This window comes from Magallana gigas, chromosome 7 (genome assembly GCF_963853765.1).
Source record: "Magallana gigas chromosome 7, xbMagGiga1.1, whole genome shotgun sequence".
Lineage (NCBI taxonomy): Eukaryota > Metazoa > Mollusca > Bivalvia > Ostreida > Ostreidae > Magallana > Magallana gigas.
In genome coordinates, this window is record NC_088859.1 from 15,201,682 (window position 1) to 15,227,042 (window position 25,361).

The 25,361-nt window shown below is 34.7% G+C and overlaps 4 protein-coding genes across 6 annotated transcripts in view; 2 read left to right on the forward strand and 2 right to left on the reverse strand.

Moving 5' to 3' along the window:
- LOC105334033 (coiled-coil domain-containing protein 57) overlaps nt 1–17,536 on the forward strand; it is a 29,375-nt gene extending 11,839 nt beyond the window's left edge. Inside the window, exons 1-22 of one of the 2 annotated variants that reach the window (XM_011437322.4) lie at nt 8,496–8,614; nt 8,750–8,847; nt 8,960–9,114; nt 9,466–9,634; nt 10,076–10,197; nt 10,422–10,510; nt 10,870–11,027; nt 11,309–11,383; nt 11,474–11,674; nt 11,990–12,148; nt 12,413–12,575; nt 12,959–13,093; nt 13,339–13,510; nt 13,627–13,830; nt 14,104–14,204; nt 14,317–14,517; nt 14,641–14,700; nt 14,845–15,064; nt 15,372–15,523; nt 15,986–16,100; nt 16,409–16,687; nt 16,922–17,536. In XM_011437322.4, coding sequence (XP_011435624.3) covers nt 8,774–8,847; nt 8,960–9,114; nt 9,466–9,634; nt 10,076–10,197; nt 10,422–10,510; nt 10,870–11,027; nt 11,309–11,383; nt 11,474–11,674; nt 11,990–12,148; nt 12,413–12,575; nt 12,959–13,093; nt 13,339–13,510; nt 13,627–13,830; nt 14,104–14,204; nt 14,317–14,517; nt 14,641–14,700; nt 14,845–15,064; nt 15,372–15,523; nt 15,986–16,100; nt 16,409–16,687; nt 16,922–17,112 — 3,195 coding nt within the window. In that variant the 5' untranslated portion in view covers nt 8,496–8,614; nt 8,750–8,773 and the 3' untranslated portion in view covers nt 17,113–17,536. Of the gene's footprint in view, nt 1–8,495; nt 8,615–8,749; nt 8,848–8,959; nt 9,115–9,465; nt 9,635–10,075; nt 10,198–10,421; nt 10,511–10,869; nt 11,028–11,308; nt 11,384–11,473; nt 11,675–11,989; nt 12,149–12,412; nt 12,576–12,958; nt 13,094–13,338; nt 13,511–13,626; nt 13,831–14,103; nt 14,205–14,316; nt 14,518–14,640; nt 14,701–14,844; nt 15,065–15,371; nt 15,524–15,985; nt 16,101–16,408; nt 16,688–16,921 lie in introns of those variants that run through there. The other variant, XM_066067764.1, reaches the window with a different exon arrangement.
- On the reverse strand, nt 107–8,339 carry LOC105334032 (leucine-rich repeat protein lrrA). 2 transcript variants are annotated; one of them, XM_011437321.4, is made up of 8 exons: nt 8,288–8,339; nt 5,108–6,196; nt 4,754–4,902; nt 4,329–4,460; nt 3,680–3,820; nt 2,617–2,908; nt 2,185–2,304; nt 107–1,974 (listed from the first exon to the last, which is right to left on the reverse strand). In XM_011437321.4, exons 2-8 carry the CDS (start codon nt 6,192–6,194, stop codon nt 1,787–1,789), a joined length of 2,109 nt encoding a protein of 702 aa, XP_011435623.3. In that variant the 5' UTR covers nt 6,195–6,196; nt 8,288–8,339; the 3' UTR covers nt 107–1,786. The 2 variants fall into 2 exon arrangements, with proteins under 2 accessions (XP_011435623.3, XP_011435622.3); XM_011437320.4 differs by having other exon boundaries at nt 8,216–8,333.
- On the reverse strand, nt 17,420–19,543 carry LOC105334034 (baculoviral IAP repeat-containing protein 5). Its single transcript, XM_011437323.4, has 4 exons — nt 19,381–19,543; nt 18,787–18,896; nt 18,289–18,409; nt 17,420–17,736 (listed from the first exon to the last, which is right to left on the reverse strand). The coding sequence occupies exons 1-4, from the start codon at nt 19,489–19,491 to the stop codon at nt 17,647–17,649; spliced, it is 432 nt and encodes a 143-aa protein (XP_011435625.2). The 5' UTR covers nt 19,492–19,543; the 3' UTR covers nt 17,420–17,646.
- A 176-nt stretch (nt 19,544–19,719) lies between these two features.
- LOC105334035 (zinc finger protein 271) lies at nt 19,720–25,145 on the forward strand. The gene is made up of 2 exons (XM_011437325.4): nt 19,720–19,846; nt 20,993–25,145. The coding sequence occupies exon 2, from the start codon at nt 21,072–21,074 to the stop codon at nt 24,393–24,395; it is 3,324 nt and encodes a 1,107-aa protein (XP_011435627.3). The 5' UTR covers nt 19,720–19,846; nt 20,993–21,071; the 3' UTR covers nt 24,396–25,145.
- The last annotated feature ends 216 nt before the right edge of the window (nt 25,146–25,361 follow it).

The following is a 25,361-nucleotide window of genomic DNA, read 5'->3' on the forward strand; positions in this document are numbered from 1 at the left end:
TACTAATTTGGGGTTATGAGGATTAAGATTACTTTTTTATATGGAAATTAAAAATGCAATCAAAATTAATACCGGTACTTCAAATATAAATTGACTTATGAGGATATTAGTGGAAAATACAACTCACAATTTATTTTAAAAAATATCAACATCATGACAGTGATTTTAAATCAACTGAATTTTACAAATAAAATGGATGGTTTCAATTAAAACAAAATCAACATTCAATCAATTTAATCATACTATTGAATCACTTCTATCTTAATTTAAATTGATTTGAAATGATCTGTTCCGATATTTCCTTTGCATTCACAACTTCTTGATACATGTACTTCATTGTAAATGTTCAACAAATTTTTCCTTCCATGATTGAATAATCCCTTCTGTTATCAAACCCAGTCAAGCATAAAAATATGTAAAGCATATTTGGGACAAAAGACAAAAAATCAAATAAAAAAAACAAGCTGTGGAATGATGTGCATGATTATACTGTTATATAAATGGAGTGATGGGTGGATGTATACCTACATACAACCTTCATCAAACAATTATTTTGCTGAATAAATATACTCATATTGGACTGAGTGTCTGTATGTGAAAACTTGACCTTTATCAAACAATATTGCAAGTAAAAGTCACAGAAACAAATATACTTATCATTACAAATAATTTCCAAATTACCAGTACTAAATAATGCAATGAAGTTATAGAGATTACCGGTACCAGAAAAAAAGTAGAGTCAAATCAACAAAGATATTACACATTGCAATATATGCAATCCTCCAAACACATTTTAATGCCATAAAAATGAAAGACATTGCTGATTAAATTTTCAATTATATGGGTGAAAATGGCCTGCATCAAAAATAATGGTACTTGTTCAGTTTTCCAAAGGACTTGGGTACATTTCTTAATGTCAGTAGAAAAATGAAATTATTAAAATCTACTTGAAAACAGTACTATTTGGTTTTCTTTAAATTAAACAAGCATTGGAAATTCAAAATAATTCTTTTTTAGTTTCTTGACCAAAATAAGCCTAAGAGCAAGACATAAAATCAATCTGATTAAAATCAGATCCTTTGATCCGCTCACGAAGATCGCTACACTAGGTAGCGATCTTCTTGAGCGGATCAAAGGATCTGATTTTAATCAGATTGGACATAAAATTCAAGTCATTTAAAGGACTGCTAATAGTGTTGATCAACAGGTCTAAATATGTCTGTATCACCACTCCTACACATCTGCTTCAACATTAACCAATATCCAGATTCAGATCTGCTTTTCTATTTTCCATACAGATTAAAATCCTTGATCATTTATCAATTCACTCAAGAATCTTCACTCAAGATTCAAAAGCAGTTTTTACTACTTTGTAATTTCCTCTTAGGATGTATATCTTTTATCTTCACATGCATAATAATAACAAGCATAAACATATGCATCAGTGTTCTGTTGAGATTCAAAATAGGTTTTCCTAATTTCCTTACAGGAAATGTTGTCTTTATATTTCAAGTACGTCTTCGGTAATTGAAGTTTTTCCTAATTTCCGCAATGGAGATCTCTTGTACGGTACATGCAGGTCCTTATTATTCTGTAGCAATGCTTTACTCAAAAATTAATAAAAGAAAGTCTCCAACATTTCTTTGCATGCTCCAATCATCAAGTGTCATCTTCCTCCGAGTCGTCATCAAACATCAAAGTCTCCCATCCATTCTCTACATGCTTAACCACCACATGTCATTTTCCCCTGAGTAGTCATCCATCATTTCTCCACACGATCCGATCATCACGTGCCATCTTCCTCCGAATCATCATCAAACTGGCCATCCTCGATCTGGGGTTCCGCTCTGTCTTTGGACACTGGCTGTACGTGGATGTCATATGGAAGACACAGGTAATCATCCACCACATACCCTGCCTCGGCCAGAGTCTTGGGTCGTGGATGCTGGTAGATGTTGTTGAAGTAGTTGTCATCTACAACAAGGATTTCTTAATGAAACAGGACCCCAAAAACTTAATCTACAGTTACTCACACCAAAATGTATCAGGTGACTTATTTTAATGGTAAGAGTTATCTCTCCTTTAATCATTATTTAATGGGGAACAACTCTGAGTCATTACATTAACTTTATTTGAAAAATGAGTAAATTCCCTCTAATTTACAGTATTTTTTTCCAAACTTACCATACTGAACATTGAAGGGATCCATCACCTCTTCCAGCTCATCGTCCCAGTTTTCTCCCTCCATTGCTCCTGCAATGGCTTTATACCCATCATCCATGGTATTTGACATAGGTTCAGTAACTAAAATAATAAGTTCCATAATGCTAGTGTTATCATGGCAATTAATTTATAAACATGAAGTGGTATTTTTTAAAATTCAAAGAAAACACAACCTTTTTTATCTACCTTAATTGATGTCTTCAGAAATTTGCATTGATAAAGAAAAGTTGAAGATATATTTTCAATACTTTTATTGTTCTCCCAGATTTTTTTTTAAAAATTCATGTTTGTTGAACATTATACATTTACCCTAAAAAGAAGTAAATGCTTGAGCAAGTATACTTGTCTTAAAAATCAAAGTTGGAGAATCCTCAATAAAAGCAAGAAACTTACCATTCCTGGGCTGAAAAATGGGAGGTTCATAATCATCTTCTTCATTTTCCTCCTCTTCCTTTTCACTTTCACTCTCTTCCTCCCCTTTTTCATCTCCCCTGTAATACTTCCTGTTCCGAACCTCCAGGAACTTAAAATCGTCCTTACGCACAAACTTTTGTCTCCTCCCTTTCCCCTCGTGAGATCTCCAGAAGGACATTCCGTGGTCCACAGCATCCCGCAGCAGGTTCTCACTGAATCCCAGGTCCTTGGCTGGGGCTTCAAAGTCCACCCCATCCTCAGATACATCTACCTATCAATTCAAAATAATAAAAAATCAGAACATCACTTACTGTAAACCAATTTTTATTCGTGACAACTTTATTTGCGATTAACTGCCAATAAACTGGTTTGCGACGACTAATGTTAGCGACCAAGCCTTATCCAGACCTGTATTGTTATAAAAACTATAGACAAAGGATTGGTTCGCGGCGAGAAATATTCGCAACGACAAAGCTTTCGCTAACCTCACGAAAATTTCTTGCACGCGAATAAAAGTTGGTTTACAGTATACATAATGTACTAGATACTGCTGTCCAATGGCATGGATTATACCTCAACATGTTTAGAAACCTTCTGCACAATTGTTCCTATAAATGTAGATGAAACATGACCATGTCTCTGAGCATTACATAGTCTGGGTAATCATTTTTGAACCGCAATGCCAAATTTGATCTTAAACTTTTGGGTAGTTGTGTCAAACAGAAACATGACATAGCCAAGGTCTTGTTCAAAAAGGCTCTAATGATATGTTTCTAGACACCTCCATCTTGCATAGTCAACATATTGATGATTATATCTTACTTAGTTGGATATTCTTTTTTAAATTACCAATACAGTTAAAAAGTTTTGGGAAAAGGCAAATGTTTGCAATTGAAGAACAGCAAAACAGACCAAATTAAGATGCCTCCTATCTCATTCAGAAACCTAATACAAAGTAAAAATTAATTTTGGTGATAATACGTGGACACTAACTGGTAACAACCACAAACCCCTTCATGTCTCAAATTTGTTCATGTAGTACCTTTATGACTTTATCCCCCAACATGGACAAATCTTGCCTAGCCCTGCCCCTCCAGTTATCCTTCAGTTCTGGGTCTCGCTGGGGGTACTTTGATTGCGTTACGATTTGGGGAACGTCATACCAAGGAATGTTGAATCGATTCTGAAATTAAAAAATAGTCACATGACTTTTTTCTGCTTGTAATAACCTGGAATTGGTCAAGAAAATACCTGGTACATGTATTTCAAATCTGAGATTTTAATTTTTTTAAGCAATGGCAAGATTTTAACAGACCCAACCCCATACTAGTACTTGATTGATTTTTTTAACAGTGGTGAAAATTTTGATAAATACATACTTCAAAGTAGTACAGACTTTCATTTTTATATTAAGAAAAATTCATAAATTCACACATCAAATATGGCATTTGGTTATATATTATCATGACAAGTATGATTGTCTGGAAAATCATTCTCATATAAAAAAAATCACATCATTCAAATTCAAATTAGAAGGCCATGAATCTCCATCAGTAATTTTCAAGCAGCTAATGGAAAGCTATCAAATGTAAGTGTTGAAACTTATCACCAAGAAAAAATCTGTTTGAAATTCTACTCTAGGGGTAATGAACTTGCAGCTTTTATAAACCTTGTCACACAGAAGTCATTACCTCTGACAAGTCCAGTCGAACTAATTGTTTGAAGTTATTCAAAGCATCTGGGATTTCTGTCAACTTGTTGTTGAATAAATCCAATGACTTCAGACCTGTCAGTTTGTTGAAAGACTGTGGCAGCTCTTCTAGCTAGAGAGGGAGAGAACTTTAGAATAAAATACACAAACAGCTCTAATTTTTCCATAATCTGACATAGTACCAAAAATCCTTTTTTTTTTATTATGCAATGGTAAATATTCCCATTTAAATTATAATTGTCTTAAGAAAATATTACACCAATATCTGCAACCCTTTGCTTTTCATAAAAATCTGCAGCATAAAAGCAAGATGAAAATTGAGCATGCATAAAATTTTCACTGTTCTTGTTTTTAGTGATTTACAGTCTGAAAAAAAATTCTTTACATTTTTATGACAATCATTACCAGGTTATTATCGAGACGTAGATCCTCTAGTGCAGAAAGGTCACCAAACTCAGAAGGAAGAATCTGAATCTTGTTTTTGGACAGTTGGCAGACTTTCAAAGACTTCAGCTTACAGAAAGAGTCTGGTAGCTCATGCAGCGCATTCTGACCTGTAAATAATTTTTCAAAAATGTGCTTTTAATTATGTGTACCGACACAACATGTCAGTTGAACATACATGTATTTTGAATACCCCAGCCAAACACTTGAACATATTATTATCCTGACACACTGAAAATCAAATGAAATACTAAATCTAATTCTTTAGTTTACAAAAACATATTGGAGAGTTTGTTAAAGATTAACCTTCCTTACCCAAGTCAAGGAATTCCAAGTTTACAAGATTTCCAAAATTCTCTGGTAATTCCTGAAGCAAGTTTTCATCAAGATATAAAGCACTCAATTTTGTCAAATCACAGAAACTTTCAGGAAGGTAGGTTAACCAGTTGCCATTTTGGAAGGCTCTTCTCTCCAATTCACCTATACAGCTTCCCAGTTTGAGGGTCCTTATATTGTTCATGCTTCCAAAGGAATCTGGTAACCTATCCATAAAATTCCCTCCCATGTCTAGGAGGGTGAGCTTGGAACAAGTTGAGCCCATTTTTTCACTCAAGGCACACTTAGAAAATTGATTATCACTCATGGAAATTTCCAAAGCCTCCCTCATGTCTGCTAACCAGAGAGGGACATCGGTCAGTTTATTCCGATCAGCATAAAATTTCAGAACACAGTGGGCAGAATTAAAATGATCCGGTAAATTCTCCATATGATTTCCTGAGAGATCCACAACCTCAAGATTTTCGAGATCACCAAAACTATCATGAATCTTCTCCAGTTTGTTGTTTGACACATTAAATATCTTTAATGACCTTAATTGACCTATGCCCTCTTGAATGACGACAAGGGAATTATCCTCCAATTCCATAACCTGAAGTTTTGATAACAACCCAAGAGTAAGCGGAAGTTTTACCAACCTATTCTCATCACAATAGAATATCTTTAGACTCCGAATTTCACCAAAATTATCTGGAAGCACTTGAAGTTGGTTACCTGTTAATTTCAAAACTTCCAAGTCATACAGATGACATAAGGAGTCTGGCAGAATCTTAAGGTTATTCTCATTCACATGTAACTCCTTTAACTGAGACAAGTTTCCTATGCTTGGCGGCAGTTCCGCCAGGATATTCCCCACCAAGGAAAGAACTTGTAGATTTATGCAAACTTCTCCAAAAGAGGCTGGGAGCTCTTTGATATCATTGAAATCCAACACTAATTTGGTAATATCTGGACCAATCCCATTCACTATCTGAGGGGGCACTCTATAAAGATCTTTGGACGATAAATCAAGCACTCCTCCATCAACTTTCTCTCTGTAATCCTCATTGTCTGATGCATCTGCCATGTCTACAGAAAATTGAATAAGTTACGAAAGATTGCCTACAGATAGCTAAGTTAGTAGAGCACCTGACTAAAAATTCAGACAGTCTGAGTTTGAATCCCTATCTGGTCCATTATTATTTCTCCTATCTCTTTAAATCTGGGGCCAAGACCAACCCTAACCAATACTGGGTATTATCCTCAGAGGCCCATGAGTTGTTACCTTAAGAATTTATGCCAAATTAGGTGCTTGGTTAACTTTATAACACTTAATAATAACATAATAGAAAGCACTTCTATATCTTCATATAACTTTACATTATATTCATTATTTTTTTTTCATAATATCTAGGACTGTAACAAATTTAGGGCCTTTGACAATAACACCTCCCAGGTAAAAGACCCTGCAGTGGGATGTTGATCTTTAACAGTTTAAGGGCTTAGGATCATTTAAGCAGTGGCGTAGCTAGACCAGAAACGAAGTGCATGCTTTAAATGGCAGGGGGTATGGGGGCTGCATGAGGCCCCCATTGGGTTCAGGGTGAAGCCTAGTGGGGGTCCAGGGGGCAAAGCAGAAGCTCATGGATTCTGACGATTTTTAACACTAAAAATCATCGCAGAAATTGAAATGAATGCTCACTATTCAAGCATATTTTTAGGCAGTTAAAATTGTTTTGGTTATAGTTTAGGCATAAAAGAAAATCACAAAACTTATCAAAAGCTAAAAGAAGAAAAAACTTATGACGATTGTTTTTGACCCACTCAAAGCTTTAAGTTCATTTTCACCTAGTTTATGGTAATGAATATCTCAATAAAGCTGTGATATTCTATGGGGGTTATTTAAAAAGATGTGTAAAACTAAGTTTAAATGCAAAATAAAATCTTTGCTTTATTTAATAGGTACATGCATTGTGTACTGTTTCTTTAATATGGTACAGTAAGACCACATTGCGTGTCGACATTTGGTACTTATGACGTCTTTGTTTAGCATTGATTCCGGATAAAGTAGGACCGGGTGACGGAAACGGGTTGATGGAATAATTAAGTATGGACCTTAGTATTTGAATTCTTTTTTTTTCTCTCTTTATTTTTTTACTGAGTTTCTTCCTTTTTTTCCCGAATGATGTGCACGCTCAGGAATATAAGCATTCATGGTAGCTACGCCACTGTTAAGGGCTGGCAGTCAGACCAGTTTGATCACTGGTGCCAGATATCTAACTATACTCTGTCCCAAGATATTTTGGATTCACGTTTGGCTTAATTGTTTGATATTTATAAATAACTCAGGATCCAAACGATGTTCATTCAAAAGTATGAAAAATTTCCAAGATTTCTCAGTCAAAACGCCCCTGTTAGCTTATCAGGTTTTAATACAATGCTAAAAAATGTGATGTCTACGGAGATTTTGCATTGCAGCAAGCCCGGATGATAACGTTGAAATATTGCGCGATGTATTCCGAGTGTATTCCGAATGGAGAAAAGATGTAAACATTCCCCATTATAAATCTCCGTAAGGAATCTGTTTTCGTTCCTGTGAATTTTTCCGAGTGAAAGATGATAATGTGTCAATGAAATTATCTTGGAAAATATCCCTTTCAACTATTTCAATTGCACTTCTTTCACAGGTAAGTGTAATTTTATTAAAAATCGTCCAAACGTGAATCCAAAATATCTTGGGACAGAGTATAGTTAGAAACCCTGACTAGATATTTCGGACGCCTGGATTTAAATCCCAGTCTGGCATGTCATTATTTTCCCCATTGCATATTACAATTACAATTACAATGACATCGACTGCAATCAATGTATAGGATAAACAATCATTTTGAATTTAAAAATTGTAGATCTTAGTTTAACATTTGAAAGCTCCAGCACTTAACTTGTTTCAGTCTTTCATCAAATTGTTTTTCCTACTACATAAAAAATGATGTTTTTTTTTTTAGCACTTCTCCAACGTACCATATTAAAAGCTAAACAATTTCTATGCACTGCCCATAGCATTTTAAAATAAAATAAGATTGAAGAGTTGTTAAAATATGTACCTACCTGATTCAAGATAAAATATACATTCAAATAAGCAATATAGCAGAGTGCAACAATTTCCACACGTTTACTCACTGAGTCAGTCTGCACAATGTGCTCCGTGGTCAGTTTACGGCCGGAAGTTTATGATTACGATATAAACATCTGAAAAAAATAATATAATAAAGAATCATATTCACTATCATTAGTTTTATATCGGTAAAATTAATATTTTGTAACATTTTATAACCATGCAAATATAATTGATCACTGTTTGAAGTGATTATAAAGTAAACCCGGAAATTTTGCGACAACCAAAAGACAACAATAACAAATTTTAAAGTCTGACAGGTGGCTTGAAACTTTGATATGTTCAAAACTGAATGCATACACAATTTTTGCAAAATTTTGATGATTAGAATGGTAAGCTAATAAATCTGAGATGATGTCTATGGAAATTTCATCTTAATTTACCTACATGAAGCAATAACAGCACATTTACTGTGCACTTGACAAGCCTCAACATGTATCATTGGGAATCTTGTGTTTGACTTTCAGTGCTCATGATAAAATAGATACATTATGGATACACAAGGGAACTGGAAAGAATTAGCAGCACAGAAAGAAAGGGAATGGAAAGAAGTAACAGAGTTAAGGTATTATTAATGCCATCATTTTGCAAATATTCTTAATATATTGTATTAACATATATTATATTGAATTCTGTGGGCATTTTTGTTGGCATTTCGTTTTCAATATTCACTAAAGGATTCAAACATTGGAAGCAGCACTCAGTGGAAAAGAAAAAGATTTGCAAGAGGAGAAAGCTAAATTTTCTAAACTGAAGGAAGACTTTAAGTACAATCTTAAAGTTTTGGAGGAGCGAGATCAAGAATTGGAGAGATACGATGTTACTTTTTCAGGTAATGATGATGTTTTCAATTGATTAAATAAATTTTAAGTATCATTAGCTAGTTAATGTGATATTTTTGCCCAAGTCCATATTCTCTTGAATTGATCAAAAATTTAAAACATCTTTTTTTTATTGAATTGATAAATCTCATTATCTTTTGAACTGCCTGAGAGGATTTACAGGTAAAATGACTCAGTAAAGTTAAAATAAAACAAAATATTTTTCACTGCAAGTATGGGATAATGAAACTATAAACATTTTTCTTTGTTTATACAGTTTAAAATTGTCAATCATGGTCTTCCTTGCTATAGACTGTATGATTTACTAATGATATCATAGTTGAATGAATTCTATTTCATAGAGCTGAAGGCACAATTAAATGTGAAAACTGCCGAGATCAGTGAATTGAAAATTCAGTTAGATGATGCTAAATCCTCAACAAAGAGAGAAGTCTTGGCTCAAGAAGATCTTCAAAAACATTATCAACATAGACTTAAAGAGAAACAAGCAGAAATTGATTCCTTTAAAAGGTATTGTAAACCACCTTTCAAAGACTATTTGTTTACATTCTCCAAACACAGTGCTTAAATTTTGAGTCGTTAGGTAGTGAAAAATTATTCTTTTAATGTTGTAAGACAATGAAATAACATCAAAATCTGCCAACAACCACATTTTAAAGTAAAAAAAAAAAATTCTCATATTGTTCTTTCAAATATTTGTAGTTTTTAACTTTTTAATTAGTAAAGAGGAAATTTTTAAAGATAGCCTAACAAGAACTTAAAATACTTTAAAAGTGATGTCTTAAAATAAGCTAGGTCACATTTCTTATTGCTTTGGCAAATATTTTACAAAACAGAAATGATTAATGCAGCTGATATTTATATTCAAATTCATTTGAAGGTATATGTATATTTGTAGTAAATTATCAAGAGAACAAATCATGATCTGTTATCTTAAATTTACTGATTTAGCTCAAAAGATTCAGAAATTAATCAAGAGAGGAAAGAATTTGAGATGTTTAAGAGAAACTTACAGCGACAGCTGAAGCAGGTTGAGGATGACCTGGATACACAAAAAAGAGAACTGACTATAAGTGAGTTAAACAGTGTGTAGAATAACTGTTAGTCAGAGTTATATTATGAATTAATGAAAGGGAATACCAAGCATACTAAAACATATTTTGGTTTAATATTTCAGTATCATTTTAAAATCTTCAAATGTAATTTGTTTTATGATGAATTCAAATGGTATTTAGCATTATTGGAATTGGATGTATTGCATTCTGGGTAGCATGATACTACTTTTTTATTTTACCAGATTTTGAAGATGCCCTGAAGAAAAGGGAGCATGAATTTAGACTGCAGAAAGATGAAATGAGTGCCAAAGTCCTTGAATATGAGTTAAAGGTAGATTAATACATTTTTTTAAAAAAACTTCATAAACTAAACCATGAACACATGTAGATTGTACATGAATATTAAATAAATCATTTTTTGGAATCATCAGATTTCTTCGAAGTCACAAATTCCATAGGTACACCTTACCAATGAACAAGTGTCCCCTAGAATTGCAACACTGATTTAGACTTGAAAGGAACTATGACTTTTTTTCAACAATTAAACTTCATCCGTAAAATCATTGCTACATAAACTTTTAAAATTTAGTCAAACAACAATGACACCCCACCCACCCCTCCCCTTCAAACAAAAGAAAGGAAATTTATTTTTTTCCTTGCTTGATTTGATCTTGACATTGATCATTTCAGGCAAAGCTTTTAGCCAAAGAGTTGGAAATAATGAGAACCAGCCAAGCGAAGGAGAGTGAGCAGTTTAATATGGTGGAGAGCAGTCACAGGGACCTCGAGAAAAAGCTGAAGGAGAAGGAGTGGGAGCTGGCAGATGTTACCTCCATGAAGGATGCAAGGTACATCCACATGTACATGTATATTAATCATTTTTGTTCTACTGGAATTCAACATTTTATTTATTAGAAATGAGTCTTACCAGTACTCTGAAGTTTTAATTTAAGCTTCTTGCCATCAAATGATTTCCTTGTTGCAAACTGAATCAAACATGCTTTGATAAAAGAGGGATTGATGTGGATGGGGGTTGATGACAGGAAATCTACATTGTGGATGAAATTTATTAGTGACTGGTGTCACTATTAAAGTGCTTCGTTTAATGTTGTATTTTGTTCTCAATCAGAATATCAGAATTAGAGATCCAAGCACAGCAACTTGAAACCATGATGAATCGGATGAAAGAAGACTTCCAAAGAAAGTAAGAACAGAATTCGGATTTCTAAGTCTTAGTTTTCATATTCACCAAATGACAGTTAAATTGAGTGACAAAAAACAAAACTGCTTACAGGCATGCAGAGTTAGACAAACTGGCACGTGAAAAGGAAACAGCTTTGACAAAGATCAAGGAGGGATATACAGAAAGGGAGCAGTCATTGCAGAGCAATATCAGAGAACTACAGGCTAAACTTGAGGATTGCCAGGTGGAGATGCGGAAACTAGAGTGGAACAAATCTGATCTGGAAAAAGAAAAAGATCTACACATTGAAAAGTAAGCAAATTATGAATAAGTTTAGTTACCGGTATGCAATGCACGAAAACTCTCTCAAACTCTCTCTCTCTCTCTCTCTCTCTCTCTCACATTATAGTGAATATTTCTGTCATATTATTAAACTGCTGCCCCTTTCAGATAGAAAAAGAAGAATATTTACTAAAAGCTACAAACTCTGCTATATATACTTTTTTATATCTAAATTTTTGTACAGTGTAAAACATTTACAGGGTACTTGTACATGTACATGTATGTGTACCAGTATTTTGAAAATATCAGTGTAAAGGAGTTGTAACATAACAATTTTTTTCATAGATTACAAGAGGAGCTATACCAGCAAAAGGAGAGATGGGAGAAACAGATTGTAGATGTTTCTAGAAGTCAGGTCAGTAAAGATGTGGAACTCCAGCGATTGAGGGAGAATGAAGAAAAACTGAAGTCAGAACTTCTACAAAGGAAACAGGATATTGAAAGGTACATGTTTAGCCATAAAGAAGTACATGTAAAAGAAGATCATTTTCTATTTTTTATTGGTCAACATTTCACAGTCTGTGACATGGAGACTTATTAACGGTAGTACATCTTAGGATGAAACATTATTGGTCTTCTGCATGAGAGAGCAAAAATATTATATTAGTACATTTGATAAAATGTAATAGGAAACTTGGGGTAATCAAGAAATGAATTATGCATGTATCTTGTTTCCAATCGTTTACCGTACCCTAATACATGATATAGATACAAGAAGGACCTATCTCTTGCTGTGGAGAGAGAGAGGTCCATGGAGCGGAGCCGGACTCAGCTGGAGCTGGACTGGCAGAGGCGGTACGAGGAGAAGGAGTCCAATCAGTACGAAAAGTCCGAGGACCTGATCAAGAAACTCGTCAAAAGCAGAGACGAGGTAATCTCAGAATCCACGATTAAATTAGTTTAATTTCATTGCCCTGCTTGGAGTTTTTACATGTACATGTATATCAAATGGGTTTGTGCCTGTTGGTGAGAGGCCATGCAATTATATATCAAACTTCATTTTTTTTAATTCATCAATTTGTTACCTGTTATTTTTCTCAAAATATAGAGAAGGGTTTGTACAATGAAGATTATTTTTCATTTGTATACAAATTGAATCTTTAGAGTAAATGTAAAAAAAAAAAAAAACCACCAAAAATTTTTAAGTTACATTTATTAAGTTTGAAGGTCCAATCATTTACCAGTATTCATGTTCTTCAGATAATGATGATAAAAACATTTAATCCTTGTTATATGGTGTAAATCTGTCTACAGGCTCTAGCAACAGTCAAGGAGAGGGACCGAGACATTCTACAGAGAGAAGCCTTGATCAGAGCCCTACACAGGGAGAGGGAACAGGCCCTAGCCACTCTGAAAAAACATGGCCTCCCTGTCAACAAGAATATCAATGTGAGTTTACATTACCATCCCAAAGAGAAGAGCTACATTCTAATACTTTACATCTTCACATTAAATTCTCCTTCCGTTCTTTTAATAGGGTTTATTATCACTTATATGTACAGGAGTTTCTGATAACTAACGGTGTTGTTTATTTTGAAGTTCACAACTTGGACTTTAAAAATGTAAAGAAGTTGTATCAGTTATTTGTTGCATCTTAATACAGTTGTGAAATATTCAGTAAAATACCTTTGTAGGTTGATATAGACAAAGTATGGAAGTTTGCAGATCCAGAGGAAATTCTTTCTCTAAAGGAGCAAAATGAGAATCTCAAGTCAGTAGTCAAAGAAATGCGAACTCAGATGGAAATTCTAGGACAAGAGTTGCCTCCCCCAGAGAAAAATGCAGAACCATCCTCAACAGCTGGAGGTATTATTACAAAATACTTTTAAATACCGTAGATATTGCAATGGGTCTCAGCGGGTTTTTTTTTCATATTGGGTATTTATCTTACAAATATGAAATCTATTAATTGTTTCACCTAGAGTATGTGCAGAGTTTGGAAAACGAGGCCAGGGCACTGCGAAAAAGAAATCGTGAACTTGAGCATGACATGGATACGTACAGGAAGTACGGGAGAGCACCACCTGTGGCTCCATCTAGTAAAGAACAGGAAGAGGAAGTTCAGGAAGAGGTTAAGGACAACTCGGCTGTTCGCTCTCATATACAGTCTCTTAATGATCAGATTGGTGAGTTCAGAGAAAATCTACCTGTATATGTACTTATGGGTATGGAACAGAACAGTAAGGTCACTACCATAATAGAAAATAATGTTACACTGAAGTACCAGGGAAAGAACATTAGAGGCTGTAAATGGTAGTTCTTTAAAATGTATTCTTGTTATGGTAAATTGAATTAAATTTTTACAGTCTTTTACTTAAAGGGATGATGGTTTTAATTTCACTCTGTTTATATTGACGACAGCAGTTCAATCTGTTTTATGAAGATATTGCTTTTGGTAGGTGCACTGAGGTCAGAAAAAATTGAAATGACAGCTCAACTTAAGAAACAGCAGGCCAGAATTCAGTACTTGGAGGGTATGGTGGAAAAACTTAACAAAGAGGTTTGCATTGTTAAAAAATTGTCTGTGAGAGGTTTTTGAACTGCAGTAAGATAAGGAATGTGAATATTTATATCATTTTCTGTACTTCAGCTTGTTAATTTTTCCTTCACAGCCAAGGCAGAAACAAGTTGAAATTGACCAGTTGAAATATGAGTTGAATGCCCAGAGGAGGAGGGACCAATCAGAGATTGGGGCTCTGAACCAGAGAGTGGGTGAACTGGAAATTCAACTGGTGGAAGCTCGTAAAGAAGCGGATGAATATTACAAAGCTACACTAGAAAGAAACATGGAGGTCACCTCACTACATCAACAGGTAAAAAAAATATTTTTTAAAAGGAACAAGGAATTTATATTTGTAAACATGGACAGTAAAATTTAATCAAATAGTTATCACACTTATCTAGTAATTTTCCCTCTATTTCATTTGTATGTGCAGATATCAAGTTTGAAAGTAGAACTTGCAGAAAAAAGACCAGAACTCAATTTTGGAGCACAGGTAAAAAAACTTCTCTGCAAACGAAGATGATGCATATACCTGTTCATGTATATGAAAAATTTGCTATTTTATGCTGTTGCTTTGTTATTTTGTTATGTTTATCTTTCTCAGTTTGATCATTTAATCTTTTTAATAATGTGATAGGAGTTAGTCATACAGCAGTTACAGGATGAAATTCTGAACTTGAGAAAAGGAGCCACCAATGCCCTAACAGCAGACATTGCTGCCACAAACAACAGTTCTCCTGTACAAGAGCTGAAGAGTAAGCTGAAGCTAGCTGCTAAACACATCGCTCAGCTAGCCAAAGAACGACAACAGCTGATAGAGATGGGAAACAAGCTACGGGCAGAGCTCAACAAAGCAGGTACTGATAAAGTACTTTATGATATATGGTCATGTTACATGATGCATTGATAAAGATTTTGGGAAGGTTATATTGTTGATGACATATGTAGCACTGGCAGTAGGCATCTCTTATTAAATTAGAGTTATGTATGTGATGTTAGACATTAAACTTTCTGTGAGAGAGAGAGAGAGAGAGAGAGAGAGAGAGAGAGAGGAGAGAGAGCATATCTTGCATGTTATTTATCACTTCTTGAAGCCAGCAATCTTTTTTGGAACTTCGTTTGCATGTTGAATTGATTCAGTAATGGATGTGATTTTCATTTCAGGGATTAAACCGCCAGCAGCCTTACAAGATAAACCAGAGCCTGTGTTCAGTTCAGAGAAAATGAACAACACTGAGCTGTCTCAGCACCTATCTCAGCAGTTCCTCAGCAAGCTCAACCAGCTAGAAAAACTGCAATATGAGCTCACAAAACAGGTCAGAATAAGGGTCAGGCTAGAATAGGTTGACTGAAACTGGTTTACATTGTACTTGCAAATTTGTAATAGATTTCAGACATATGGATGAAAAGTTATCTTAGACTATCTGGTATCTCTGAAAACGTCTAATGTTTAGTTGTTTACAGGGTTATTTTGACCTCATTTTTTTCTCCCTTTTACACTTGCAAATAGTTCTGCCCTGTCTCGAATTATAAATAAATACTCTTTCTAATTAAACAGTTATTTAGAAATTGTTTTGAATTCACCCAGTCTTAAATTTGCCCACTGACAATATGGGTGAAAAGAGCAAAAATAAAATGGGGGTGAATATTTTCTTGTATATACTACCACCTTATTTAAATTTTGGTCTTGTGTGCCTTCACAGCTTCAATACCGGTATATGATTTCTAAGTTTTACAAAAGATGGAATTACAATTTTGATTCAATAACCTCATTACAGCAATTACAGTATGCTCAGAAGTTTCCTGAGCCACAGAATCTAAACACCAACAACTCTACTGGATCTGACCAAGAATACCGACCGCCCCCAATCCTGAAGAGGACATCCAATATCGGTTAGTAAGACATGGGTGAAATTAAAGGGGAATAAATCTTAAGAAATTAACACTTTTTGTTTTTTATTGACAATTTCTATTTATAATATTTAATATTTTGGAAATGTTCATGCATTTTGAGGTCGTGCATCTTATCAGTTCAATGATACAGCAATAGTGGGGCAGCAAAGGGTAGAAGCTGGGGTTATTCTGCAGAAACATATATGTACAATATCGAACTTGTTGTGCAATGCCTTTGTTATTTTCTTCTGTCCTCTATTGGCATTATTATGGAGTGTATTAATAAGATATTTTGTTTGGAATTTTAGGTACCAATAGAGATCAACCCTTTAACAGTGTAAGAGAAAGTCAGGACACCTTCAATGACACTCGGAGATCCATCAGTCCTGTACGATTCAGCAGAGAGGGGCCTTTAATCAGAAGTCTGGATGACAGGGAGCAGTTCTTTAGTTCAGATCTAGACGACAGGGACCAGTTATTAGTCACAATGTCCTCAGCAGGAGGGGAATCACTGGAGGAAGTTTGGAGGATGTTAGATCGCCCCACACCAAGTCCATTTACCACACCTAGATACTCAGGGAAAACAGGTAAAAATCCATTATTGTACTTAAACGTTAACTTCTCGTAATCGGAGCCATTTTAATGTCAACATTGTTTGTTCAAACTTTGGAATTTGGATATTGGTATCTTGGATACCATTGAAATGTCTTAGTAATTTTTAAGTTCCAAACACCTTTTTATTTTATTTAACCTCTATTACTTTTTTGGTAGGGAAAATTTTCCACTTTTTTTCTAACATGTAAAACTTTTACAAATTTAAGACAAATCTAGGAAGAGCTCTTCGGAAGAATCATCCAATGAAATTAAAGTAAAAGGAAAGCAACCCACAATGCATCAGAGGAGTAAACCAGAATCCAAAACCTCTTCCATAAAATCACCCAAAACATCTCGCAAAGGACCTCAAAAATCTAAATTTCGAAACTACAACAAAAGAGATGATGACGATGGTTAACCAGCTGTGATATTATTTTTATTATTAGTTGTTATTTTTATTTACTCTGTTTATTTTAGTACAAAAATATGAAATAAATATACTTTTACTCATTTAGAATGTTTTGTTTGTGACATATTTTGATAGTGGAGATATACCAGGAACAAGCTTAGGACCTAAGTTCTAATGGAGGATTTGTTTTATTTACAAGTTCATGTGACTCTTCTTTTGAAAAAAACCAGATAATTCAGTAACAGGTTTATTATTTTTTTTTTAAAACAGTCAATTCTGCACATTACACTAAAAACTCTCATCCTCTCTCTCTCTCACACATACATTGTACATAATCACAAAGAAGCAACATTTTGAGAATCATATCTCACTGGGACAGGTGTGTCTCACAGAATGAGACTTTTCCTTCTAAAATACAAAACTATGTATCAAACATTTTTACAAAAGTCTGAGGAAGTGTGTAATATTATATGTAAGGTGTTGGCATATTTCCAACAGTTTCTGCTGTCCAATGAATATTCATATGCATGAATGTTAATGTCATCACTTCCTCTTGAAGTGTCTCTGGATCTCAAGTCGTTGTGTTTTCATCTTTTCTCTGTAGGTAGCAATGTGTATGTCCATGACTTTGTTCTACAAAAAGAAAATTTCGAATATCAATGATTAATGTTGTACTTAATGAACATTTGAAATCTTTAATGTTCTAAACATTTGATGCTGAATGTGTGAAGTCCAGACAGTTTTTGTGATGTCATGCAAACAATAATTCTTATTGGATTTTTGACAAAAATATGTCCCATATGATTTGAAAATCACAAAATGTAACAAAAGCTTAGGATGATGGGAGCTAAATGAAATATAATAGTTATTTCATAATTTCTTCTCAATGAATCTAAAACCTGTCCTAAGTGTAAAAAACAAATTTTGACTAAAATTTTGTTCCTATCATGCTGATGAATATGGTAGAACAGTTGAAATGATAATAAGTTCTTCATTTTTTTTTTATCATGTTAACTTCATCATAGATCAGTTGTCAGTCATGCAAAATAACTTTAAATATTGAGTATCCTGCATAGGTATTATTAATAAATATGCCTTATTAAGTGAACTTGACAGACAAAGGGATTATTCAAAGTTGGCCAATGGGGGCATTAGTTTACCATCACAAACATTGAATCTACTTACAATTTTGTTTTCCATGCTCTTTTGATGAAGATCTGAAAATTCTGCCACAGTCCAAGATTCCATGGCTTTCTTGCCAATAATGAGGAAAGGGCATTTTGGTGAATGACTTTGATGTTCTGCCCTAAAAATGAAAAAAAAAATTCTTTTTAGTAATTACCAGTAATAATCATTTCTGTAAATTTAAATGTACCCCATCGAATGGATTAATATTCATGTGCATTTATCGTAAAACCTGGATAACTTTACTTCATTATTCATATTATATTGGAAAGGATGAACTATACTGTATATTAGATAGGGAGGGAGAAAGCTGAGGCAACAATAAAAAATTTCTTATCAGCCAACAAATTCAGCAATTTGGGATTAATATTCATTTTCTATAATGATGTAAATAATATATTTATATCATATCCACAAATTGCAAATAAAATTTATATTATACCCCTTTTGTACTTAGTTATGTAAGATTAACAAAGATTTGGGCTGCGCTATTCCTACCAGGGATCATCATTTGGTTCCCATCCATCTAATTCCTTCATGCAGAAAAAGCATCGCACCGCATCAGGTTCATCCTCTGTTGGACAGTGAAAAAACCCAGCAGCAGCCAACTGTAAACAGGTGATTAAATTAATACTTTAGTATACATTCAAGCAAAATCAACTTAAATTTTTATGTGAAACAGTTAACACATTTTCTATATATGTTTATACGTGCATGGTTGGCTAGGAAAGACAGGAGTTTGGAATTACCAGTGCAATTCAATGCAATGTTATACAGATGTTATATTTCCACAGAATTACTGTGGAAGCAGTAATTCATCACTGACATCAGATTTTAAATGATGATTCAGATATTCATAACAGAAAGCAGAGACATAAATAACATTACAGTATGTTATTTATGTATCTGCAGAAAGTGAAGACTTCATATCCTTCAATTGTGCTAGGTTCATTTAATGTACAAGATTCGACTTAACTCTGATTTATCACTATGGAATGACACAACGACGAGCTATATCTCCAAAATTGGTCCAACCAAGCCAGAAAACTGAAAAAATCCGATTTCCATTGTTTCAATTATAAAATACAATACCTTGTTGGGTGTACAGTTGCAATCAAAACCAAGAGGCCAACTCTTGAAAGTTTTCAGTCTTTCATTGGGCAAATACAGCATGTAATCATTGCTCTTAATATAATCAGCCATTCTATCTGTTTAAAAATCCCTCTCCGTCATTAAATTTACTTCCGGTGGATGAATTGGGGAAATGGGTAAATCGAGGAACAGGTCAAGTTTTGTAAATTTTACATCGATATCAACATTTGATTTTAAACTCACGGCCACAATTCTATAATTATGCCACATATTTCCTATCTCATCAGGACTTTTTACAAAGGGCAATTCTAAAAGATAATTTGGTTTGGGGGAAAAATTATTTTGCGGAAATATTTATTTTTCTCAAGTGGAGTTTAATTTTATTATATCGACGCCATACTTTGGGAAGAGGGAACTAGTCTAAACGAAAATGCGTATAATTACTGTTAGCAAAGGTTTATGGAAGGTAAATACAAATAGTTTTAGTGATGAATAATATACAATAGGGTTACTTTAAATAATTATTTTGTTCATGGTCGTCAATTACAGAATTTCAGGGAAGTATACATCGCGGTCACCAGCCCAAAGTTGGGGTCGAGGTCAAGGTACAATTTAGTCCAAAATTTCTCTGCACAATACTGAAATACCAGAAATAAATGAAACGCAAAGAATGAAGATGCCAACACTTCTAATAATATTTCCCCATGGCTAATGTGAAAACTTAAACCCTTTAGTATACTGACATTTCCTGTACATTTAATTATAGATCATTATTATGATCAGATGCTTTAAATGTTGAAATGTCTGTATTATCTATCAGCATGATCGATGTTGATCTGTGGCAAATTTTTTAGCCCTTCTAATCAGATTGTAAAAAAATGTAAGTTATCTTTAGCTAACATAGTTAAGATATGTTGTTTGAGCAAAGAAATTACTGGCTCCACAGAATCACAGAGCTATAGATCGAATTTAAGTTAGTGGCCTCAGTTAAATTTTAGGTGTCTTGGGCACAGGTACTTGATTCTGCATTGAAGTGTACTATAGAAGTGTTAGAGTAAGGCCACATAAAATTAATATTTAGATTCTCATCCTGATTTACAAAAAATATGGGGCGGGTGGGCGGATTTTATTTTTATTTTAAATTTTAATTTCTCATTTTACATGTTTTATTTCTACAATTTGTCTGAGACTTTTTGGTGTGAAATAATAGTTTCATTATTTGGCAGCAATGTTTGAATGCTGTCTTACTGTTGTCTATGCAGAAAATAAAGGCGACCATGTGATTTTTGTAGGTAAATTATCATTATTATCATAGGAGAATGATCCTAAACACTTCTCCACTGCTTTTCGTAATCGTATGAACAAAGCAAAAATTATTGCAATTCACGGAAAGGGTGTATTCGTGTAATTTTGAGTTAGAGACGTCGTGTTATTTTATATTATGAGGTAATCTTTATTGCAGAAACCAGAAGAAAGCTGAAGAGCCTCACTTTATTATTGTAACCATATGCTTTTATAACATGTTGCCAGTTGCACACACATGTATATGAATTTATACTCAAGTATTATGCAGGTCTTTAGATATTCAATGTTTTTTTCTTCTCTTTTTCAGAATCGTTGAAGATGCATCCTAAATCGCAGTTCTGGATGGTCAATAAGTAGCGAGTGGTTGAAACAACTGATTGGCCAAGATGATTTTTATTGACAATAACAATGTTAAGTATGAGGTCTGTGAGATCACAGTATCAGACACCAATAAGATTGAATTTACGCTGGAAAATGAGACGAACAAGAGAGTGGTGGAGCAGATTCCGCAGAGATTTACACCACTACAACCAGATCCTGTCACAGTCTCACAAACAGAAATCACCCCAGTTCAGCCAGGCGAACACCGTAAATGTACAATGTGCGAGAAACGTTTCACGGATACTGAATCACTTGAGAAGCATATGGGGTTACATACTTTCGGCAGGGAGCACAACTGTGAGATTTGTGGGAAGTCGTTCAGTGCTAAATCTTTTTTGAAAGTACACATGATGGTTCACACTGGAGAGAGGCCGTTTGTGTGCGAGATCTGCCAGAAAGGATTTTCCCGAATATCCAACCTGAAGGCACATAGACTGACCCACACTAATGAAAAACCTTTCAAATGTGATTTCTGCGATAAAGTTTTCACTCATCCTTCCAACATGAAAAAGCATATGAAGTCACAGCACACAGAAGGCAGACCTTACAAATGTGAATATTGTGATAAAAGTTACAAGCTTTCCAAACATCTAAGAAGGCACATAACTACCCATGATCCAGAGAGCAAAAATATCAAGTACGCCTGTTCCATTTGTAATAAAGAATTTTCTTCATTTAGAAATGCACTAAGACACAAACAACAGAAACATCAGTCGCCATCTTCAACTGAAGTTCATGAAAATGTGGTGCCAACTTTAGTGTGTGAAGAAATCATAGCTGATGAAAATGAAATTTTGCCTGGGAAGAGAGAAACAGTACATATATTTCCTTATCAAAGTTCTCAGAACGAAATCACTGTTCCATCAGATCTTTTACCCAGAGTGCCAGGTATTACAAAGATTAAATGTGTTCACTGCACTAAGAGATTTTCTAATCAGACTGACTTGGACAAACACATGACTCTGCATACAGGAGAAAGACCCCACAAATGTCCAGTTTGTAAGAAAGGCTTCAATGCTAAATCATTTCTAAAGGTGCACATGTTGACACACACGGATGAGAAGCCATTCAAGTGCGATGTGTGTGGGAAAGGATTCAATCGTCCCTCCAACCTGAAAGCTCATAGGATCACTCATGATAACCCAAAGCCTTACTCCTGTCACATCTGTAACAAGATGTTCTCACATCCATCTAATGTCACCAAACATATTACAGTTCACACAAATGAGAGGCCTTATCAGTGTGAATACTGCCAAAAATGTTTCAGACAATCCAAACATCTAACAAGGCACATGCTAATTCACACCTCGGCACCCGGATCGTTGCGTTGTTCTAGATGCGAGAAAAGATTCCTAGATGAAAACGAGTTTCTGCAGCACAAGAAAGAACATGAGGAGAAGAAACAGTTCCAGTGTGAAGTCTGCGAGAGAATTTTTTTCCGCTCATCTCATTTAAAACGACATTTAATGACTCACAGCACCGGCAGGGTTAACACGTGCGACTATTGTGGCAAACCGTTCAACTCCATGGCAAACCTCAGGCGACACCTGATGATAAATCACCAGAAAGATACCAAACATCAGTGTCAGGTTTGCGGACAAATGATTTTGCAGCCGTCTCATCTCTCAAAGCATGCACGTGAACACCAGTGCGCTATGGTAGCTGGGAAGGAGGGGGAAATTATTTTTCAGGAGGAAACTGGACATACTGAGCAAGCTTTTAAATGTTACATCTGCAAAAAGATATTTAAGGAACATGGTCTTCTGAAAAAGCACCTCCAGGTTCACAGTAATAAGGTCCTCTACAAATGTGGTGCTTGTGAGAAAATTTATCCTACAATGATGGCCCTGAAAAAGCATATGGTAATCCATGGGGAGGGTCCTTTTAAGTGTTATATGTGTGCAATAGAATTTGAACAATACTCTGACTTCAGGGAGCATCAGAATAAACATCAGATATCCGCAGACGAAAAGAAATATCCTTGTGATATCTGTGGGAAACGGTTCAAATATCGCTTGTCTGCAAGAAAGCACAAAGAATTTCATGAGGCGGAGGAAGATAACTCCCCCATGTTTCAATGTGACATTTGCTCCAAGAGGTTTCGCCATGTTTCTTCTCTTTCAAGACATAAGAAATCCCATGAAGTGAACCAGTTTGGGGGAAACGAAGGCATGTCTCAAACAATACGTTACGTTCTAGACCACAGTGCCCCAGCTTCCAATGAATTGGAGTTACCAGGACATGACCAAACAGTACAGCTGGTACAGAATAATGAAGTGTCTGGAGATGTAGCCCAGATTGAAATCCCTGGCAATGCAGTTCCATACATCACTGAGGTAGAGGGACAGCAAATATTACACATAACAATCAATGACCTAGATGAAAAAATATCAGAACTAGTCCAGTCAGTGCAAGTTATTTCTTATGATGAAAATACAAAAAGTTCCGTTAATGGCAACCCTGGAAGTGTAGCAAATAGAAACTCTAAAGCAAATTTACAAGTTTCTGCAGCTGAGGCAGTTAAAAGTGGTAATTATCAAATTGTTGCAAGTCATGGTGGACAAAACGAATATCAGATCATTGAAACTGACAGTAATGGAATTCCAGAAGTATTAGTAGTGGCAGCTGATAAAAGTCAGGAGGGCAATCCAGCCACCAGCAAGGCTGTAGAGGTGCTCCATGTTACAGAAACCCCAGTCAATGCTGGATCACAGGCAACATATCAGGTTGTTGCTTCCAACATTCCTAAAAATGCAGCAACAAATGTTGCTGCTTCAGCAACAGGGTCAGTGAAAGGCGGGATAGCAACAAATGTAGCAAATGATAATGCTCAAACCGTCACAGAAGTGCAGCTAATAAGAGAGCAACCAGGTACCACAGCGGCGGTAGACTTTGATGAAGGAAGCACAGTTGATAAGGAGTCGAGTGACAGCATTTCTGTGGTAGTATCCGGTGAAGAATCAGGCAAGCAGTATATCCAGGTTACCCCAGAATTACTCAAAAAACTGCAGTCAGGGAAGGCTTCAAATGACAGAGTGGTGATTCAAACTGAAGAAACTTCCAACATCATTTCCCAAAGTCCACGGACATCTGTTGAGAATTTTAAAATCTTGTACACTGATTCATTAGGGAGTCGCGGTTCTGATGATCAGGGACTCATCGAACTTGCAGAGAGAGCTGTCAATTCCAGTTTAATGGAAGAATCTGTGCAGCTTGCAGAGACCGTTGTTATTTCTGAACCACCCTCCCGAGTTCCCGACACTGACCATTCCTATGTTAACGTAGCCGACAAAGACATTACCTCTGGTATAGATATAGTTTACTTCTAAGCCAAGATTTTAAGAACACTGTTTATTAAGGAAGGGGGGGGGGGTACCACACATTGCAAATTTTGGGGAAATGAACTGAATTTGTAACATTTTATTTGTCTAGGTCAATTTTTTTTTTTGGTAGTTTTAATTTATCATCAAAATTGGGGAAAAGAGATCAGTGTGAATATGATCATATAATATATTTTATCATGAAATGATATTACTTATAGATATCAAAGAAGTTGTAATTTTCTACAAACCTGCTCAGCTTCTACTATGAATTAGTTAACCAACTGATATTTGTTTCCTATATACCCTGTACTGTTTTGTCCTACAAGGTCATAAAATGCCACTCAAATCTGCATTCACATACTGATGCATGGTATTTCATGTACAAATGTACTAGTATTTTGACCCATTACTACAAAGTACAACTGAAACTTTCCTTTTCATTTATACAATTGATAATATGATACAATTAATAATTGATGTAAAGGTGATGGTTTACATAAAAACCTGAAACATACAGGGTATTCTAAATTGGTATACATTAATAAATGCACTTTTTTAAAAATATGAATTGGTGTATAATAACTTTCATCTGAATTGTTAAGTATTTTGACTCTCTCCTTGTTAAGAAAGACAGTTGACATGGTCATTAATTGGCATTATACATGTATTTTACAAGAAATCTTCATGTGTTTCTTCAATTATTCCTTGTTTTTCTTCAGTGCCTTTTAAAACTTATAATAAACTGTCCATATAAACCACATTTATAATGGCTTTGTTTGATTTTGTTGGGAGGGAGGGGGAATATACATTAGGGTAACTTGAATTTAAAAAGGCTTTTTTGAGCCTTTAAAACTATAAGAGTAGTTGTCAAGACTGAAAATTTGCTTTGTCATACAATTCAGTTCATATAGCCTGTTATAAGTTTATTAATATATAAATATATTTATGCCCCCCTTCGAAAAAGATGAGATT